Genomic DNA, 20,275 nt, shown 5'->3' with positions numbered 1-20,275 from the left:
TAAAACGGTTAAAGTTTTACTAAAATAATGCTTAACAGAATTAAGTCCCTTTAATAGTATTAATGAACGTCCGCATCAACATATGCCCACCCTTAAAAGTTGGTTCACTATAACCCTTTTTCATGTTAACCAAATTTTGTTTAAGATAAAGATAAAGTTGAATAGTATTTTCTAAAAGTTTTTTCATGTCTGATTTTTATGAAACTAGCCCGCAGGAAAACTTAGTAAGTTAATGCATTTCCTTCTGACTTTCAAAAACTAATATTTTTTTTTAAATGTATACCAATAAATTTATGGAAATTTACATATTCTATTCACATCTCAAGATCAAATTTCATGTTCTAACTTTTATGTTAAGTTTTCATTCATGTCTATTTTATTGCTGACAACAGTACAAGCACACTGGAATGGTTGCGAGTTGTAAGTCACTAGGCCCTGGGTTCACAACGGACTGTTGCGCCACCCAATTTATTTATTTATTTTTCATTCATATCTAACAGAATGATCTCTATTCCATATATCCTAAAATTTTACATCTTGTTTGCCTTTCATTAATTCACCAACCAATATATAAATTTTAAAGGTTATAATAAGCTTAACTAACTATGAATTCAAGCTTTAATTTAGTGAAGAATCTATGTATGTATAAAAGATCTGGAACTATTTTTCAGCGCATTTAAAATTAACAAAATAAAACATTTTATTAACTCTTTGTTTTCGAAATAATTTTACACAATAAAAACCAAATCCAAATTTTAAAATATTGATCCTTTAACATTTTTATTGGTAAACAAACTAAATTCATTGTCATGTGTACATAATTTTCTACTTAATAATATAATCACTAGAAAATAATACTTCTCAATTCAATGGGAAGACAATTTCACAAATTAAATTTAAAAACCACAATGCAGTTATCATGAAAGGACTTTTTTCCATATTAGCAATTTCAGTTGATTTGGTATCGTATTCTTCGTAAATGAACATCAGGTGTAGGATTTATCCCTTTATTCAAAAATAATTTCAACAGGAAATTCATTGGAATTAATTAATGTGATTTTTGAAAACTATAAGGAAAATCGATAATTATCCCCCTATTTGTTATTTTTGAAGGATTTTTCTGGAAAATATTGTATTTGGTGTCATAATTTGAATGCCTCAAATTTCTAAGAATTTAAATAAAAAATATATTTTTTCTGTCTGACAAAATTAATTCGCTAATTTATCATTAAAATTTTACAAAAAAAAAAAAACAAAATTAATAAATTTGAATGTCAAAATGACTAATTTTATATCCTTATTATTATTTTCTTTTTCATTTCATGTTTTTCTTCGTATATGCCGGATGAATGCTTGTCACATTACTATCATCATTTACAATTCCTTTTTATCCTCATGTATCTATTTCCTTTATTTTTAACAATGTGATGATGCCTTATTATGACAACGACTATGATGATGATGATGATTTCTATTTTATCAGGCATGAAATTAAAACATTACGTGATAGTCATATTGGTGGCAATAAAGAGAAACTCACTGTCGAATGGATTTCACAGTCAATAGCCGAAATTCGAAAGGAATTGAGCGAATTACAAAATTTAGCTAGTAAGGCATCCAAGGACGTTAGTCAACGTACACAGAATTTTGAAGATTTGGCAACAATCAAAAGTGATTTCCACCAATTCAAATTGGAATTGGTAGCACTTAAGGAGCGCCAACAAACAACTGAAGTATTTGTTAAGGAATTACGTGAGGATGCGATACAGCGTGAGGAGGATATGCGAAGGATATTGTTAAATCGTGACCAAAGTGATGAGGTAAGTTTTTCTTTTTTTTTTGTTTCATTTTTTCTCTCGTTAATATGTTTATGGTATTGTTATAGAAAATGAATTCAATATAAAAGTCCTTTTATCCCTATAATTTCAAATAAAAGATACAAAAAAAAAACCTTAATTTATTTATGACAAAAGAGGATATGGTTATTATCTCGAACGAATTGTTTAACCATCAAAAGTCAAATGTCTAAAGTAGCAATAATACTCTACATATGTATGTTTGGAATAAGGTAAACCTAACCTATCAACGTATTAATATACGCATCCTCTCTTAGAATATGTAATTTCATCTATATAGCAGCCTCTTCACTTAAATATTTATACGACTATATCCATTTATTTTTACGATATTATTGTATATATATATATCTGCACCCAATATAATACCATTTTTTCTGATATTGAACCAATTTGATCTTAACATTCGAATATCGATGTATATTTATATCTACCTTTATTTATATTTTATATGTAAGTATATTCAGTTTAAGTGTCGTTAGATTTGATGGGAAATATTGTATTTTTATTGGCTGTTATTTTTTGTTTTTGTAATAAAATAAAATAAATACAAATACGAACTTAGAAAAATAATATTACATACACAACAATAAGAGCACTCAACTTATTGTATAATAAACGAAAACATGTCGTCCCTATTTTTAGTGGAATGAAGGTACTTGCTGTTGCTTTTATTTGATTCAAGGCAATCAAATTGTTAAGTATTTGAGAAAATGTTGGTTTTAAGCCAATGAAATGACAATTTTTAGGGAGAATGTGTTAAAAATTGAAAGCACTTTCAAATTGTTTTGAATATTGTAGTAATCAAGACTGAATTCAAGGGTAATATTCCTTTTTAAGAGAAGTAATTCAGCTGAATTTAGCCTACTCCCCATATGTCTTTTAAGATTGTTATCCATTTCGAGGTTTCAAAAGTAAATATAAATAAAACACACTTAAAGTATCTATTTTCAAGATATTTCTTTTTTATTACAAAGTTTTAACGTTGATATAATGTGTGAAATACTATTTTATTTAAATATACAGCAGCAAATTGTTGCAAGCATCGATTCTTATGATGTAATTTTCGACCACTTTTTTACACATATTTAAAGGAAATTCAGACAAATGTTGGTTTCTAAGTGCTCAAGAGTTAAATAAATGTTCCGCGTAGCTCCACAAAATAAGTGCAACGGTGTCAAATAGCATAATCTTTAGTGGCCAGTTAATATCAATATGACTAGAAGTTATGTATCATGCAATAAAGCCATATTCCCTCGAGGCACCACATATTCTCCAAGTCGTATTCTTCAATAGCAGACAAGAGAAAGTCGGTTATCATAAGACCATAACGCTCTGAATTGACGGTGACATTCGTTCCATCGTCGTTTTTGAAGAAGTAAGGTCCAATCACACCCCCGGTAAGGACCAAAGAACGTACCAAACAGGGCCTTTTTGTGGATGTAATGGACTTCCTTCAATTACTTAAGGGTTCTCATAACCGCAACTATGACAATTTTATTTATTAACCCATTTAAGCATCGATGGAGAAATATTCTTCGTCGCTGAAGAAAATTTTGCTCGTAAATCGCCGTTCACCGCCTTAGTTGTTCAAGCACCCATTCGACGTATCTAAGACGTTGTGAATTGTCAGCTGGCTTCAGTTGTAGTGTGAGCTAGGACTTATATGGATGTAGGTGTAGATCCAAACGCAAAATACAACATAATGTGCCGTAAGACAGTCTTGATTCCTGAGAACGACAAGGAATCAAATAAATTCGGCTCTTCGTCAATAGTTTCACTTACAGCAGCTATATTTTCCGTGGTACAAGGGAAACAATGGTTCACAGGATTTACAATATCTGTAACCAATCCAGTCTCTTCAAATTTCTTCACAATTTTGCTAAGTTTTTGCGTCAACCATAATCTCATCTTAAGCTGTGGCAACGTCTCGCGTTGTGCGATAGCTGAGCGATCGATTTTCATAAATGTCAGACTCTTTACTGTAGAAAAATTGGTTTAACAACTTAGTTTGACAGATGTCGAATTCTAGTCCTATTCTTTTGAAAACGCAAATTGGATAACCTGATATTATAACATTAAATTTCATCTTTATCACATTAGTGGTTCATGAGATTCAGGGCTTTACTCACTCATAGTCTCAAAATTCCGACTTCTTTTTGTTCTTAATTTTAAAAGCCTATGAGTTTTGAATGTTAAAATGAATAGTGGTTATAATTCTTATCAAAAAGCAAACTTTTTAAGACTTGGCGTTGGGCGCCATTTTCATTTTTCATTGTTAGTTTTTATTGTCAATTGTTCAATTTTAGTTAGAGTAATATTGTTTAAAAATCCTATGAGTTTTGAGACCAAACGTTTTAAATTTATGTCCTGCACAGTATTGTGGCTGTTTAAAACCATAAAGAACTTTAGTCTTCACCAGAGATCCTTAATCATTGTCATTCATCATCATCGCCTTCATTGTCATTTCATTCATCATTATGAGTTCACTCACAAACGATTTGAAACTTTCTCATGATCAGAATAACGCGCCCATTGCGATTTGAGTTTCCAATTATTTCAAATTTGACATAAACTTAGTGCGAGTGTTCTCTGAAGAGTATTTTTAAAATTAAATAAACTCTGAATCCTTAAACTTATGTACTTACAGAAAAATACAAAAAAATCACTCTTTCCAGTACTTTTCATTATTACTTTTTTCCTCTGTTGCTCTCAGCGGAGGGATTTAGTAAAATTCTTTAAGAAAATTATCATTTTCAAAATGTGACTTCATGACAATTTTAAAATTTGCATGACTCTTAAAGTGGAGGCTTGCGCCTACCTCAATTTAACTTTCTTTTCCTTCAAAATGTCAATCATTTTGGTTGATTTACAAAAAATTAAAAAACAACTTTAAAAAATAAAATTGAAAATCCGCAATCTTTCCAGCAGCGATTATGGTAAAACCGAGGATGTGAGAAAATAATATTTTATGTCAGAGTTCGTACATAGGTAGTAAAAATAAAAATCAATGAGTTTTTCGAACATATTAAGGGTTTTTCCTTTAATTTATATAAAAGGCATATATTACATCATATTGTATATTATATACAATTACTGTATATCGTCAATTTAAAGGAATATAATAATGATCTCTGTAACTCATCGTCTCTTGAACATAATTCGGATGTTCAGTGTATAAAGAAAAAGGATTTATTTTGGAATATTGAAAAAGTCCAATTTCCTTGTTTTTGTTATCCTTCCAGGAGCAGAACATTTTGTTTTTTTTTTTTTATATTTCGTTAACTTGAAGGTTCGTATTTATATTTTTTTCGCGAAAATGTTGGTAGGTAGGATATTTTTTAGGAACAACAACAACAGAAAAATTGTTGAATTTTTATGTAAATTTGTTATTTCCTCAGTTCGAGTCCTTTTTCGTATATATTGTATACATCTACTTTATTTTGATGGGGAGAGATTCGTGAGAAAATGTAAACGACTGCCTTACGTGACGATAACATCTTAAGTTTGCAACAGAAAAAAAGAAGTAAAACGGGACGAAATTCTTTACAAAAACGAGAAGAGAAAGCTTTAGACTTTTAAGGCCAAAAGAAGCTCCTCTCGATCCTAACTAAGTAGGTTCAGTGTTCTTGTTTTTTTTTTGTTCTCACATTGAAATTGTTTGTTTACATTTTCATTTCCTCCTCTTTCCATTAACTTTTTGCTCAATTGACGTTCAATGATTTTACAATTTCTTTGTTAATATTTTATGCTATTCAGGTATACACATATAAATTCATATGTATAGATATTGGAAAAACTTTTCTTTGCACGTCTTTGATAAGGCGACGACGACGACACGACGACACGACGACGCAGTTTTGTGTCCTGTTCTTGTCACCGATAAAATCATGAATTTTCTGGCAAGGAAATTATACAAAAGTGTATTTAATTTTATATATATTTTTGATTATACATAAATATAGCGAAATATTAAAAAAAAACTGAATATATAATTTAATCATAGTGATGATGAAAATTTGAAGTATAATGAAACGTCTATAACGTTAAGGAATGAGATGATTCATTCACGTGGAATTTTCAATGCTATAAAAATAATATGAGCTTAAATGTATAGAAAATTTTGTTCAAGAATATTTTTTTTATTTTATGGAAGCAATATTCGTTTAGGAAAATAATTTTCTTTCTGCGAGATTGCTGATGGATGGTTTGAGGGTTATTGGTTTGCTGGATTAAACTTGAAAAGAAGATTTTTATTAAGAAATTTTATGAATCATTAAAAGTCACATAAGAGAAATAAACAAATATGGAAACGTTAAAAGTTAAAAATCGTTTAAATTTTATGCTTTACGATATAAATATAAATATTTCCATTAACCAAAAACAAAAACAGTCGTACTCGAACATTTTTAAAGCAAATTATGATTTATTATTGTTGTTACGTTGGGCGCCATTTAAGGGATAAACCTTTATATGAGATATACCCCACAATTTTCGCTTTAAATAAAAACAAAAAGGGTATTCATTGAAACACTTAAAATTTGAACCTCAAGCGCTAATAAAAGTTGTACTTTTGGCTTAACAAAAAGTTAAATTCTGTTTTGGGCGCCATTTTAAGGTATTATTTTTATTTTTAACAAAAACTACTTAACCATTATATACAATTAAATCCAAAAAATACACAAAATACAAATATAGTTTACGAATTAGACAAATAATATAATATTTTGTACTCACATTGGGCGCCATTTAACTGATCAAGGTTTATATGCGATGTACTCCACAGTTTTCACCTTAAATAAAAACAAAAATGGTATTTATTAGAATTTTTATCTGAAAACTTGTACTTTTAGAAAAGAAAGTTATTAAACAAATTATATTTTGCGTTGGGCGCCAATTCTACGTATTATTAGGTTTTACAATAAAAATAACCTTACAATAAAATTTACGGCAGGCAAGATATCAACAACAAACAAATTAAGAGTTTCCATGCTTCTTCAAGCCATGCGTTGGGTGCCATTTGGTAGGAAAAATTAAAACGAACAGTGGTTATTATTCTTATCAAAAAGCACTGAGTAAAAAGAAGTTTCATACAATTTACAGACTTCGTTAGACTTTGCGTTGGGCGCCATTTTCATTTTTAAGTTTTAGTTGGAGCAATATTATTTGTTTTCGTTTATTAGGAAAAATTAAAATGAAACCTTGTTATTATTCTAATCAAAAAGCAGTGAGAAAAAAGAGTTTCAATAAAATTTACAGACTTTGTAAAACTTTGCGTTGGGCGCCATTTTAATTTTTCAGTTTCAGTCTGAGCAATATTGGTTCATGTCGTTTGGAAGGAAAAATTAAAATGAATAATGGTAATTATTCTAAGCAAAAGGCGGTGAGAAAAAAGAATTTCAATTAAACTTACAGACTTTGTAAAACATTGCGTTGGGCGCCATTTCCATTGTTCAATTTTAGTTAGAGTAATATTGTTTGTTATCGATTAGTAGAAACAATTATAATGAATCCAGAATTATATTCTAAGCAAAAAGAAGTAAGAAAAATCATTGAAATTAAATGTATAGACTTTGCGTTGGGCGCCATTTAAGTAAATTATTTCTTTTAAAATCAAATGCTATCACTTTAAAAAATGTGAACTAACATGGCAGGAGAAAAACACATTATTTTCTTATAAATCGTAGAATTTCAAAAAAATTCCATCGAAAACACGTATTCCAATGTTTGTAGAAGGATATCATAAATATCCTGAAAATCCCAGAAAACACCTTGTTTCTTATATGTATGGTTTTTAGTAAACCATGTTTTATGATAAAGTTTGACAGGAGTAAAGCTCCTATCTATAGCAGAGAGAGCAGCATACAAACACGAATACAAGTATATAAAGTTATTTCTATAAAATGCAGCGCTACTTTTTAATTGAGAAATGTTTTGAAAGGGGATGATACATAACATTCACCAGAATGTAGAGGTTATATTTTTTAAATGTACATAAATACTTTAATGGATTGTGCAATGTGAACAGGATAATTTCTTTGTGCTGTCATTTAGTTTTCACTCGGTTTATATCTCTCATTTTCTATCAAGATTGCATGCGATGTTGTTGTAGGTGGGTTGATGGGTGCTTTTTCATGAAATTCCATTTCTCAAATGAGTGTGTTGCGTTTTTTTTTTTCTACAAAAAAAAAGCTCACAAATGAGAACGTTGTGAAAAGTATTTTCCCAAGGTAAACACACACACGAACGTGCATACCTCAATTTTTGCGGTTTCGACCGTATTAATTACGACCGACCTGGAATTTTTTGGGGTGGGGGTGGTTGAACTATATGTGTATAGTGCGGTAGATATGGTTATAGTGTAACGTGGCGCATCAAAGTAGTACGAAACTAAAGCCATTACACTTCAGCAACCATGGCCAGATGCCAAAAGTACAAGTTGAATGTGCCAGCCAATATTACTACCTATACACATATTTTTATAAACAAAGGCATCAGACACGGCACCCGTTCGCGTCGGTGGCCTGTGGTTATGGTTGCGCTGGCACTGGTGGTGGCGAACAGTGGAACTAGAAAATAACATGAAATATACGTATATATTAGCTACAGAAAGTAGCTAAAAGTATGCCTTGGGGTGGTAGGTAACTACAATTTTGGAGAAGTGGGATTTGTGGTTATTGTTTATTATACTTAACTGTAGCATGAAGGCAGCAACAAAATATATACGAATAACTGGATTACAGTAAATAAGAAAAGCACACTACACAAGGATTCAACTTTAAATGTATAAGTATGGCATTATGGCAGTAGAGGATATAGGAATATAGGTATAGAAAAAAAAGGCCGGCATAGAAACAAAGTTATTATCCTCGAAAAAAATGACTTCTCTCTCTCTCTCTCTAACTCGATAGCGTCTTTGCTAAGGGGGGAGTAGTATTTGTTGGTTGTACACAGCCTTATTCCCCCAAGGGATGGTTCTTCATTCAATATTTTTTTTTTATTTATTTTTTCTTTTCTTCAAGAAGACACGTTAAAAGACACTAAATATTAACGACGCTACTTTATTGTTTATTGTGATAATACAGCCATTCCCGCAAAGCACTATAAGGCTAGCCAAAAAGAACAACCACGACTCTTTGCTTTGCAAAATATAAAGAAGAACATTCTCAAGAGCTAGAATAAATCAGGTTCCCCTATAGATAGATAGACCAAGAGTCGTCTACAATAAGCCACTTCATCTGGAATCATGGAACGTTAGAATCATAAAGATAATTATAATTACTTTCGTGTGGATTATATAAAACATTGTGTGTGGGTTTGTTTTTTGGTGTTGTTGTTGTTGCTGTTGGAAGAACGCATTCGTTTTCTTTGACCACTTATAGGTCGTATAATTTGTTTATAGCATACTTACAGGATTATGTGTATATATTTTTTTATTACTTTATCATGGGAAATTGATTTCTTTGTTTTTTAATGTTCGAAATTTTATATAGGTGAAAAATGGTGGTGAAGAAATTTGTTTATTTGTAATTTTTATTAGGCCAGTAAGGTTTGTTTTTGAATGCATAACATCTGGTTTGTGCATAAATAATGGAGAAGAATTCCAGCATGTTTTATTTTTAATTAATTAAATTTTCTGTTGGGCGCCATTTAACAATAAAAAACAAAGAAAATTAAAAGCGGACCACAAGAAAATTTAAAATATGACTAGTGAAGGAAAAAATTCGCTTTAAGCTTGAATTTAAAAAAGATATGGAAAACACATGATTTTATCAAAATTTTGTAATTCGACTTTAGGAATAAATTAATTTTTAAAATTATTTTTCAAACTCTCCCCATTTTGACATTATGTTCAAAATTTAATCAAAACAAAGGTCAATTAGTAAAATCAATTAAGCATCCGGTAATATTTGGGTGTTTCTATTTAATAGTCCCTAAGCCCCATCAACATCGCCACCATAACCTAATCAAATAACCAAGTGTCAAAAACAAAACCCAAAACCTAAGCTCTTCTTTCAACACTCTTACAAATTAACTTTTATCTTTTTTTTGTTTGTTGCCTTTAATAAATATTTATGTTGAGTTTTATTAATTCATAGACCTTGATTGTTATTTCTCACCCTTTTGTTTTCGTATTTATTATTTTTTTTGTATTATTAAAAATTAAAATGAACAAATAGAGTGTAGATCCTTTGAACAGTCCTTATTTTCTGTGTTGTTTCTCAATTTAAATATTTGTACACTTCTTCATCTAAAAGTGGTTTTTTGTAGAAATAAAATTGAATTTACTTTTTCCTTTATTAATGTACAATATAAAATATAAAATAAAAACGTAACGAAACTCAAAAGACAAATAATAACCAAAGAGACGAAAAAAGGAACGGATTCATAAAGGACACAAAGTTGGGTTATATAGACACAGGAATGGTAAAAGGGAAAACTTTTGCGTCGTCCTTCCCTGATTTGAATTTGTGTATTTATTTGTTTTTAATTTGGAATTTTTATTCTTCTCTTCTATGTTTTGTTTTTATCGTCCACTTTGTTGTATTTAATTTGGATTTGTGATGTCCATTTTTGTATTGTATTCAATTTTTACAATTTTGAAAGGTATGCGATGGCAAAAATGTAAACTAGGAACCACAATAAAAAAAAGTGGAAAAGAATTCACTGTTAAAATCAAATTAAGGTCAAACATTCCACACTTGTGAACTTAGGGACCTTTATATCAAATTGAGTAAGTATAGGTTCATCAGGATTCAAGCCTTAGGTACCCAAAATTACTGTCAATCTTTAAATAAAAATCACCTTTTGCAATCAGAACAAGGACAATATATGCAATTATTATTTTCAATAATTTTTCTCAAATCAAGAAGAAAGTACAAAATGCCCCAACAGAAAAAAGTAAGCTTGATGCTCACACGCCATTACTCGTAAATAAAAAAAATTAAGAAGAAAAACGAAACCGACCTACTTAAAGACCGTTTTTCAAGATCGAGGAACAATTTAATAGCTATGTATGCCTTTAACCCTTTTATATCACTTGACTACATTGACTACCAACATTCAGCAGATGTAACCAAAAATTCCAGATCCCACAAAAGACCTGCTTTATTGCTACAACAACAACAACAACACGAAAAAAAGAAGTGAACATAGGTTTAAGGCTAAACCCTGAGGAGAAGATGAAAGAAACAACAAAAAAAATAAGTAAAAACCGCGTAAGGAGTTCCCTTTTCTTTTTTTTCTTTACCTTTAGATACATGTTTGGTAAAGGTATACAGCTACAACATTTATGTCTTCTTCGTTAATCTTGCAGATGTTTCCTGCTTCTTTTCTGTTTCAATCCAACCGAACAGCAACAACAACTTATATCACTTCTGGTATAGTTTAATGGATTCAACTACTATATAAAGGTACACGTATAACAACAACTACAACCTACCAAAAAATTCCATAGCCAGATGATAGCAGATGGATTCGATATCTCAAAAGTTCCCTTCTCTTTAATTTTGATCCAGAGGCGAATAATAATAATATAAAAAAAAAAGTTCAAGAAATTCACAAATCGTTAAAGGTTTTTTCTGTGTGAAGGTATTTTTTGAGTTCTTTTTTTTTCTGGTATTCCTGACAATCAAGTGAACAGAACAGGTGTTTCATATTTTTTCGTACTGGAATTATTTTTTTCTTGGAATTTATTTCATCCCAAAGGGGGCAGGGGGGGGAGGTCTGTAAAGTAGACGGAGAATTCCTTTGAGAGAAAAAAAAACGAATAAACAAATAAACAAAAACGAAAAAAATATAAAAAAATATATAATTAAAGACCAGATTCACAAATTTGCAAAGTCGTGTGCGTAAATTGTTTTTGGGTTGGGTCGACTTGATGAGGCCGGGCCAAGAAATAATATAAAATATTAATGTTGGGGTTAATTTGTGGTAACATAATTTTGAATGGTGGGCAAATTAAATACGCATTACTTTGATGCTTATATTAATTAAATTTTAGGTATTTCCTTGAAAGATGTATTTTTTGTTGAGACGCTTTTTACAGATGTTACGATTTTTTTTAAAGAAAAAGAAATCAATGGGAAGAAGAAAGAAGAAATTCATAATTGTCAAAAATCATATCTTTGAATAATAGAAAACTGAATTTAACACATCCAGAGAATAGACCAAGATACACTTTCAACCTATTTTTAACTTTGCACATTTAGTGTGACGGTTCAAGGTAACTAACAGAATACAAAACCGATACCTTGTCATTCATACTCAAAATTCGTAAGAGTCTTAAGAATATAACAACTTTTTGTGTAAGATATGAAAAGTTTGCAGACAATATTTTTATTCTCAAAAACCGTGTTTATGCATCGGTGTCAAATCAAATGATCTTGGTCAGTTGATATCGCTACAACGAGTTGTGTGGTATGTGGCACCATCTTGTTAAACCACATATTCTCCAAGTTGTATTCTTCAAAAAAAAAGTCGGTTATCATGTCGCTCACCGCCTGCAATAATGGCACAACTCAAAAAAATTTAAATTTGAACTGTGAACGCCATTATGGTTAAAATTTAACGCCCTACATTTCTGTAAAATCGGCACATTGATACTTCCTCTCAATTCCAAAAGATGAAGATAGTGCCATCAAACTTTCAAAGCTTTTGTGCTTTCTCTTTATATCAATACTGGCACTTCTCTCAGTATTCTCTTGATCGTGAGTGTGTTCGCGTCTCTTTCTTAAAGCAATTTTGGCACATTACAGTTGTGCCAGGATCGAGGTAAGTAAAGTGTTTAGTTTTTAAAGTAATAATGGCATATATCGAGTTGTGCCACTATTACACCGCTTATGGTAACGAATTCAATATTTACATCTGGAAAGAACGGCACATTTTGATTTGTGCCACTATTGCATCAAAGTGCATTATGAAAACATTATGATTATAATTATTTGTGCCATTACGTATTTTGAAAATACACTCAAAATTAATTTTAATTTTATAAGAAAGAAATTTATTTAACTTTTTGTTTTTAAGTTTATATGAATAAGAAATGAATTTTGTATTGGCTAAATAAAAAACATTATTTGGAGAGCTAACGTGATTTAGTTTTTTTCGACTTTTTCAATTATTACATCAAGTTTTTGGTAAATAGTTGAGGAATTTTGTAATATGCCGTTATTCTTTGAAATGGCACTTAAAGACTTTCGATATACTCTGCTTAATGCAATAATGACACTTTCCCAAAATAGGGCGGTTGCCGCCCACTTTTTAATCTCGGATAAATGTTATTATAAAGGTAATGATTCTAACGTCAAAATAGCAAATCCGTATCAGGATAGCCTAATTTATAAGAACAGAAATCTTAATTGAAAAAAGGCATTATTTTAAATCTCTTATATCTCAAAAGTGAAAAAAATGAGTTGTGCCATTATTGCAGGCGGTGAGCGATGTGACCATATCGCTCCAAATTGGCGTGACAGCCTTTCCATCGTTGTTCTCAAAGAAGTAAGGTCCTTCGGGAGAGATGGGAAAAGGAGGACACCTCCCAGCCCACTATTTTCTAGGGGCTCATTAAATTAAAAGCAATGAGGAGAGTGTTCTCTTTTAATATATTCATGCTTTCGCAATCGGGCCCCCGTTTGCATGTTATCTATCAATCTATCAGTCACAAGCTTGGAGTTATAGGCCCCCGATTATTATTGGCTTACTTTTGGTAATATTTATTGAAAAATTTGACAACTCTGAACTATTGAAATAATAAATTGTTTCGCTTTTCTTATTTAATTTGATGTAAATTTAAAATTTATTTTATTTTGAAAAATTGTAATGTCAAAATAGTGACCCGGAAACTTAAACCAAAACACAAATATTTATTTTGGTTTCTGACTTTATAGAGTTTCTTTTCTACTTATTTTGTTTCTGAAATTTTTGATTCGGTTTCGGGGGACCAAAAAATCCCACGCAAACGTTTTTCAATAATTGTGGTTTCCGTAATATTAATTACTTAATATTTTGAATAAGTTTTTTACTGAAGATTTCAAGGATATAAAATTACTTCAAAGTGTTTATTTAGCGAAATGTTGTACTGCCGCAATCACATTATTTGGTGTTGTTCAAAAGTGTTTCAACTTGTTTAGCAGCAGTCCCCAATGTTTAGAAAATCGTAAGAAAAATGTGCGCGGATCCCTTCACAAACTTTCCGATACAAGATGTCAGCTAGAATCGAGGCCCTGAAACCATTTGCATTATTAGAAGCCTTAAGTGATAATAATTTAACTGCTGAAGCTCGAAGAGTTGTAAATAGAGTTCTAAAATATATGCAGACATTTAATTAGGTCCTGATCTCTTCGATTTGGTGCTTTAAATGAAAGAAGTATAATTCTTCAATCCAAAAAGATGACTTTTGACATTGAAATTCGAAATCTCGGACAACTTGACCTCCAATTTAAAAAAAATGAATCGCAAAGCAAAGCAGTTGTTACTGGATTAGGTGACGTTCCAGAATCGTGCATATTGAACCGAAAAAGGCAATTAAAGAAACATTTTGGAGAAATTCGAGGAGCCGGAGAGCAAATGGAAACAGATAATTTTAAGAGAAACACCTCTTACGTCATAGTTGATTCAAATATATCTGGAATTTCTCAACAAGACGATACGATTAAAAATTTGAATGCTATATTTTCATTTTTATGGCGGTTTCAACTATGGACGAAATTGGAATTAAAAACTCCTCTACAAGGTTCATCCGAAATATATTTATAAAGCCAATTTTGAAGCAAAACTTGGAGACGAATTTCCCCAACATTTTTGTTGCTCTCTGTGTGTTTTTCAACCATAACTGTAACCGAAGCTAGTGCCAAACGTTCATTTAGCGTCCCTATCAGAATAAGGAAATTTCATTCTACGTCCTCATCACAAGATCGCGTGTCCGGATTTGCTACACTATGCACCGCTGCACCTTTGGTAGGGAAATTGAATTTCAATTATATGGTTATGGTTTTGCTACTCAGAATACTAGGAAAGATTGTTTGAAAAAAGGAAAATTTCATTGAATGCAAACTAACTGGAAACATTGTGATAATATTAAAATATAAAGAAAAATAATAATGTAAGCCTTTTAAAATACTAGTTTTTGTTTTAAAGACAAATTTTAAATACTTTTCATAGAACGTAATAGATCTTAATGCTAAATTTTTTTAATAGTTAATTGACCGTATTATCAGTTATGAATTAAATGTATGATTCTGATCAACTAGCATGTAGAATTGTTTTCTATCCATCCTCCATTTTAACTAAACTGGACGATACCCGGAGATTGATTTGTTGATTAACACTTTCGGTTCACTTTGGAAAAAAATTATTATTATTTCCGTTAATTCCAACCAATTTCAAGCTATTAACAAAGCATATTAGAAAGCATGAACTTTTGAAAAAAAATGGGATTTGTCCATCCTGGGCCCGGAACTCCTCTCGACGGCCCTGCTCCGGCCCAAAGACACTTACTTAAAACTTACAGCTCCGATATTTTCAGTGGTACAATCGAAACGATGATGCAACTTTGATTTGAATTACAGAGACGCGAAAATGTCGAGAAAATGTCAATAATTTCAAAATAACTTCCCATTGAAAGTTTAAAAGCAGTTTAAAATGTGAGATGTCATTTTAAAAATCAAACTTTCTTGGAGCTGTCATTTTTGACGCTGCCATTTCTTTTACAGAGTTCGAGTACAAATTGACCATTGCTAAAAACATGTGCTGCAAAAACTCATTAAAATAGTTAAAATTTGCTATGTGCCACACAACAATGTAAAGAATTACAATGTTGCTATTTCTTGAACAGGTGATTGCAGTCTACCATCGAGATATTTTAACACAAAAAAGATATAAATAATAATTAGGTGGCGCAACAGTAAGTAGAGAACCAGGGTCTGGTGACTTACAACTCTCAACCATTTCTGTTTGCGAGTAATTTCAGGGATGGAGGGGACCTACAGTTTACATGCCGAATCCAAACTTCTAGTTTGAGAAAACACTTTTTCATGACAAGAATTATTCTTGGAGAGTTTGTCAATTTCTCGCAAGAGGCAGTACCCGTTAATACAAATTTATGTGGCATCGAACCTAAGACCTCTCGCATGACAGTCCAACCCACTTACCTTTATGCCACGTTTTAATGTTTTAATGTCTAAGGCTATGCTTCACAATCGATTCAACCCGTTAATGATCAAATACGTGAAGTTGTCGAGGAAATAGAGTTGTATAAAAAGGATGTACTATAGCTGTTGCTAATATCTCTTATAAAATACATTCAACTTTATAAAGAAATAATCATCGATTGATTCAACATTAAAAATAACCTTCTTCTAATACAAACAAAAATGAAACTTCTTATTGGAAACAACTTTTTCCCATAAAAAAATCTTGTTAATTTCAATAGAATCACAAAAACGACAAAAATTCTTTTTCTGAATCAACTTAATTTGAGAACCAAAATCAAATACTAAAATAGCATGAAATTAGTTTATCTTTCAAAAAGTTTTATTTACCATAAGAGAAATTAAACTTCAGCAATCAAATTGTCTCCGTCTGATGAATATATGAATGTATTTTCATTAACTAATAGCTAAGTTATTTCATGTTAAAGCAAAGTACAATTTAATTGACAAAATAAAGCACCCTAGCACTAAAGTATAATCAATATTTGATAATAAATTATTAAACTCTGAAATTAGTGTGTATTTGAAAAGAAACCAAAAATCGATGCATTCAAAATATAGTAGAATTGCCTTCAAGGTGGAAATGGTTGGAATTTTGGAATAAACATAAAAAGGAAAAGCTATAATAATTATAAAAGACTAAAGAATAAAAACAACACCAATTTAAAAATAAACATACATTCATCCAAAGGTAAATCAGAAGTTGGTCATATGTTTTTGTGTTTTAAGCTCTCAAAAGTTTTGAAAACATTCTAAACCAGACCAGTCTTTCTATTTAATTAAAGTCTACGGAAGTTAAAGTTTCATTATTCGTGTATACAAATTGTGTTGGGTTTAAATAAAAACTTTGAAATGCGTATCACAGTCCTGACCAGAACATGGTTCTCACTTAAGACTCATTTAACAACAGGAATTAATAAACAAAAATGTGCTTTTAGCCTAAACTGAATCAAAATAAAAATGCTCTTTAGTGGATTTTATTGGGAAGAACAAAAACCAATTTCGAGAATCTTTTACGATTTTAGGGATTTTTATGAATTTTTTGGAAAGACCTCGATATTTCAGAATTTTTGTGTTAAAAAAATAAACAATTCAAATTCACCTTAATTCCTACAAATTTTCTGATGTTTGATTGCTTAAAGCAAAAACCCAACCAAGTGCAATTAAATATGAACCTAACCTTTTTTTTAACACAGTCTTCAAATACTCAATACCTTTTTTCAAAAGGTGAAAAATTCAAATAACAGACAAAGAATTATATTTTCTAACTTCATAATTGAATTGGCAAAAGAATGTAAGACACAAAAAAAAGGTTCGTGTGGGTTGGGTAGGTCATAAATTTCCCATAGCCCCCCCCCTCTTTCCCCTAAAAATAATATTACCTCTAATTAATTCATTAGTTTCTTTTTTGTATACCTACACATACACATAACATAGGTTCCAACGTATTCCTTGCTATTTCTGTCTACAAAAGAAAAGTACAAAAAAAAAAATGAAAAGAAAGACGAAAATATTTAGGTTCAGAATATTTTGTGAAGTCTTTTGTGACCCAATTCATATAAACCCGCACTGACTAACCAACCAAGCAAAGCAAGCTTTTCCTCATTTCCGGTTGAATGACTTTTTCGTAATTTTTCCTCCTTTTTTTTTTTTTCTTTGTCTGTGATCCTTTATCCTTTATTTCTATATAAGGTACCTACCTACCTAACCTACCTCTAATTTTTTTTTGTTTTGTATTGCTACTTTTCTCACAACCAACACTCTACCACGCACACCTTTAGTCCTTCGTCCTTCAAATAGAAGTACAAGTATATATAATATTTTAACATATGTATATACAAGTTTATAAACATAATTTTTGTTGCTGTGTATCAGATTTTGTATATACAATGCGGGAATAAAATTAAATCCTTTGTGGCAATAGTGTGTTGACAGGAATGACAAATGAAATTGATTAAATGTCCTTTTAGGTACTTCAACTTTTTTTGTTGTCGGTCATAACATTACCACATACTAAAAACATATTTATAGTTAACACAAACATTTACAACGTAATAGACAAAAGTTAGATGGTAAAGTACATATGTATATGTATAGGTATAAGGCATAACACCAAGTTAAATCACAGTTTCATTATACATATATTTTGTAGGAAAAAGATATCCTTTTTCTTTTTGCCAAAACAACAACAAGAACAATCTACCTACAATAATTGCTTAAGTAACGTGTGTTTAGGGATAAGCTTAGGTATGTTCGTTTAATGTTTGTGTTTTTACTCGTTTTTTTTTTGTAGTAAGAATGTGAAAGCAGGGGGAGGGGGGTGAGTGAAGGGATTTGTGGACTTTAATTCTTTTTCTACATATAGACAGGCATACATACTATATTTAATTATTTGTTTTGTTTCTAATGTTTTAATATTATAAGAAGTAATTGTGATTTGTAATCCATGTTAGGGTAACTTGTAAATAAAATGTAGCCACGGTAATTGTTAAGTAAAGGTTCGAAATGGGTTTGACATAGTGATTATTTGAATTAAAATAGAAAATCATTGTGTAAGTTTCTCTTAACAATGATAACAATTTCGAATCTTTCCTTTTTTTTACAAGAAAAGGTTGAGATTAGGGAAAGTTCATAGAATGATAGGTAAAGATATATACAACTTGTATCTATGCATAAAACATAGAAGGAGAAAAAGATTCGATTAGACGTTAAGACAAAGCATATACGTGTTCGAATAATATGTCAGAAGAGTTAGGTAAGGTTTTCAATACGATGTTTTATTTTCATATAAAGAAAAGGAATATTTTTTAAAGATACCAATGGAGTCGTATTTTATTAATGAACAATGTAAGATGACACCAAGCTCAATGGCTACGGTTGCAGCAACAAGTCCATGACAACATTACGAATTCCATCCTTAAGGTTTTTAATCGGTTAGAGAGATTTGAATTGGCATAAACCTGATATTTCAAGTGGTGGTGCAACAGTCCCTTGAGAACTATGTCCTAGTGACTTACAACTCTCAACCATTCCTGTGTGCGAGTAATGTTGTCAGGAATGGAGGGGACCTACCTACAGTTTATATGCTGAATCCGAACAATTATTAATAAACGTGAATTTTGGTAGTATCCGTGGAATGATGGTTAGTGCGATCGACTGTCATGCCAACGGTCTTGTGTTCAATCCCAGCCAATGCCATCTAAAGTCTTTTCACGGGTACTGCCTCTTGCAGGGAATTGACAAAGTCTCCAAGAGTAATTCTTGTTATAAACAGTGCTTTCTTAAATTTTCTGTTCCGATTTGGCTTAAAACTGTAGCTTCCCTCCCTGACAACAGAACTCGCACACAGGAATAGTTGAGAGTTGTAAATCACTAGGCCCCAGTTCTCAACGGACTGTTGCGCCGCCCAATTAGTTCATTCATTCATAAAGTCGAATGAAAATATGCCTATAATTATATTAGACAAATTGGCGAATAAAAACAGCCTTACAAGTTAGGTTAGGTTAAAGTGGCTGTCCATGATGGAGTAGTACATACTTAGGCCAGTTCAATAGACCATTGTTATACCAAATAAATCTTGAGGCTTTCTTCCAAGTTTAATGAAACCAGTTTGAGTCTCTTACAAGACGTGAAAGACCGATTATGTTAATATTGTAATATTCGGTTTGGTCCCACAATTCAAACTTATTCACATTTTGTAAATAAAACACAAATTTACTTTATTAAAATCGCTCCAAACTTATGTATTCAACACTTTCAATTTTTACTTTTCAAACACAGTCTTTACTTTCAATAACGTTCTTTACTTTATCACAGTTCACAATCAATTATGAACCGCTTCGCTTCCGAGCGCCGATTTGTATCCCTCAAATTGGTTCGAGAAACTACTAGGTTCTTGTAGGCGCTAACTGTTTTCGATACTTAACGAAGCGAGTTCTCTTCTTAACCACTAGAAGTTGCCCCTTATTCTAAAAGTCCTAAACAAGTGTTTACTTATATAAATACAACTGTTGCAACGTACTTATTCTTATATAACACGATATTAGAGTAAAAGAGATAAATAATGTATACACATAACAGTTTATACACATTAAAATATGATTAAGATTGTTAAGATCGTAATTCTTGAGTTTTTGAGCTAGAGCTGGACATGTACGGAGGAGATAAGGAATTGTTTCCTCCTTTTGCTCATCTATACAGCTTCTGCAA

General features: G+C 31.0%; 1 protein-coding gene across 1 annotated transcript in view; it reads left to right on the top strand.

The window, feature by feature from the left end:
- Nucleotides 1-20,275, top strand: part of LOC129950981 (protein scabrous) — a 54,222-nt gene that overhangs the window by 19,618 nt on the left and 14,329 nt on the right. Inside the window, exon 2 of the mRNA XM_056062962.1 lies at nucleotides 1,484-1,820. Within this exon, the coding sequence (XP_055918937.1) occupies nucleotides 1,484-1,820 (337 nt within the window). The remainder of the gene's footprint in view (nucleotides 1-1,483; nucleotides 1,821-20,275) is intronic.

The sequence above is a fragment of the Eupeodes corollae genome, chromosome 3 (genome assembly GCF_945859685.1).
Source record: "Eupeodes corollae chromosome 3, idEupCoro1.1, whole genome shotgun sequence".
Classification (NCBI taxonomy): Eukaryota; Metazoa; Arthropoda; class Insecta; order Diptera; family Syrphidae; genus Eupeodes; species Eupeodes corollae.
The sequence above is the reverse complement of the archived record's forward strand: the minus strand, read 5'-3'. Positions and strand labels throughout refer to the sequence as shown.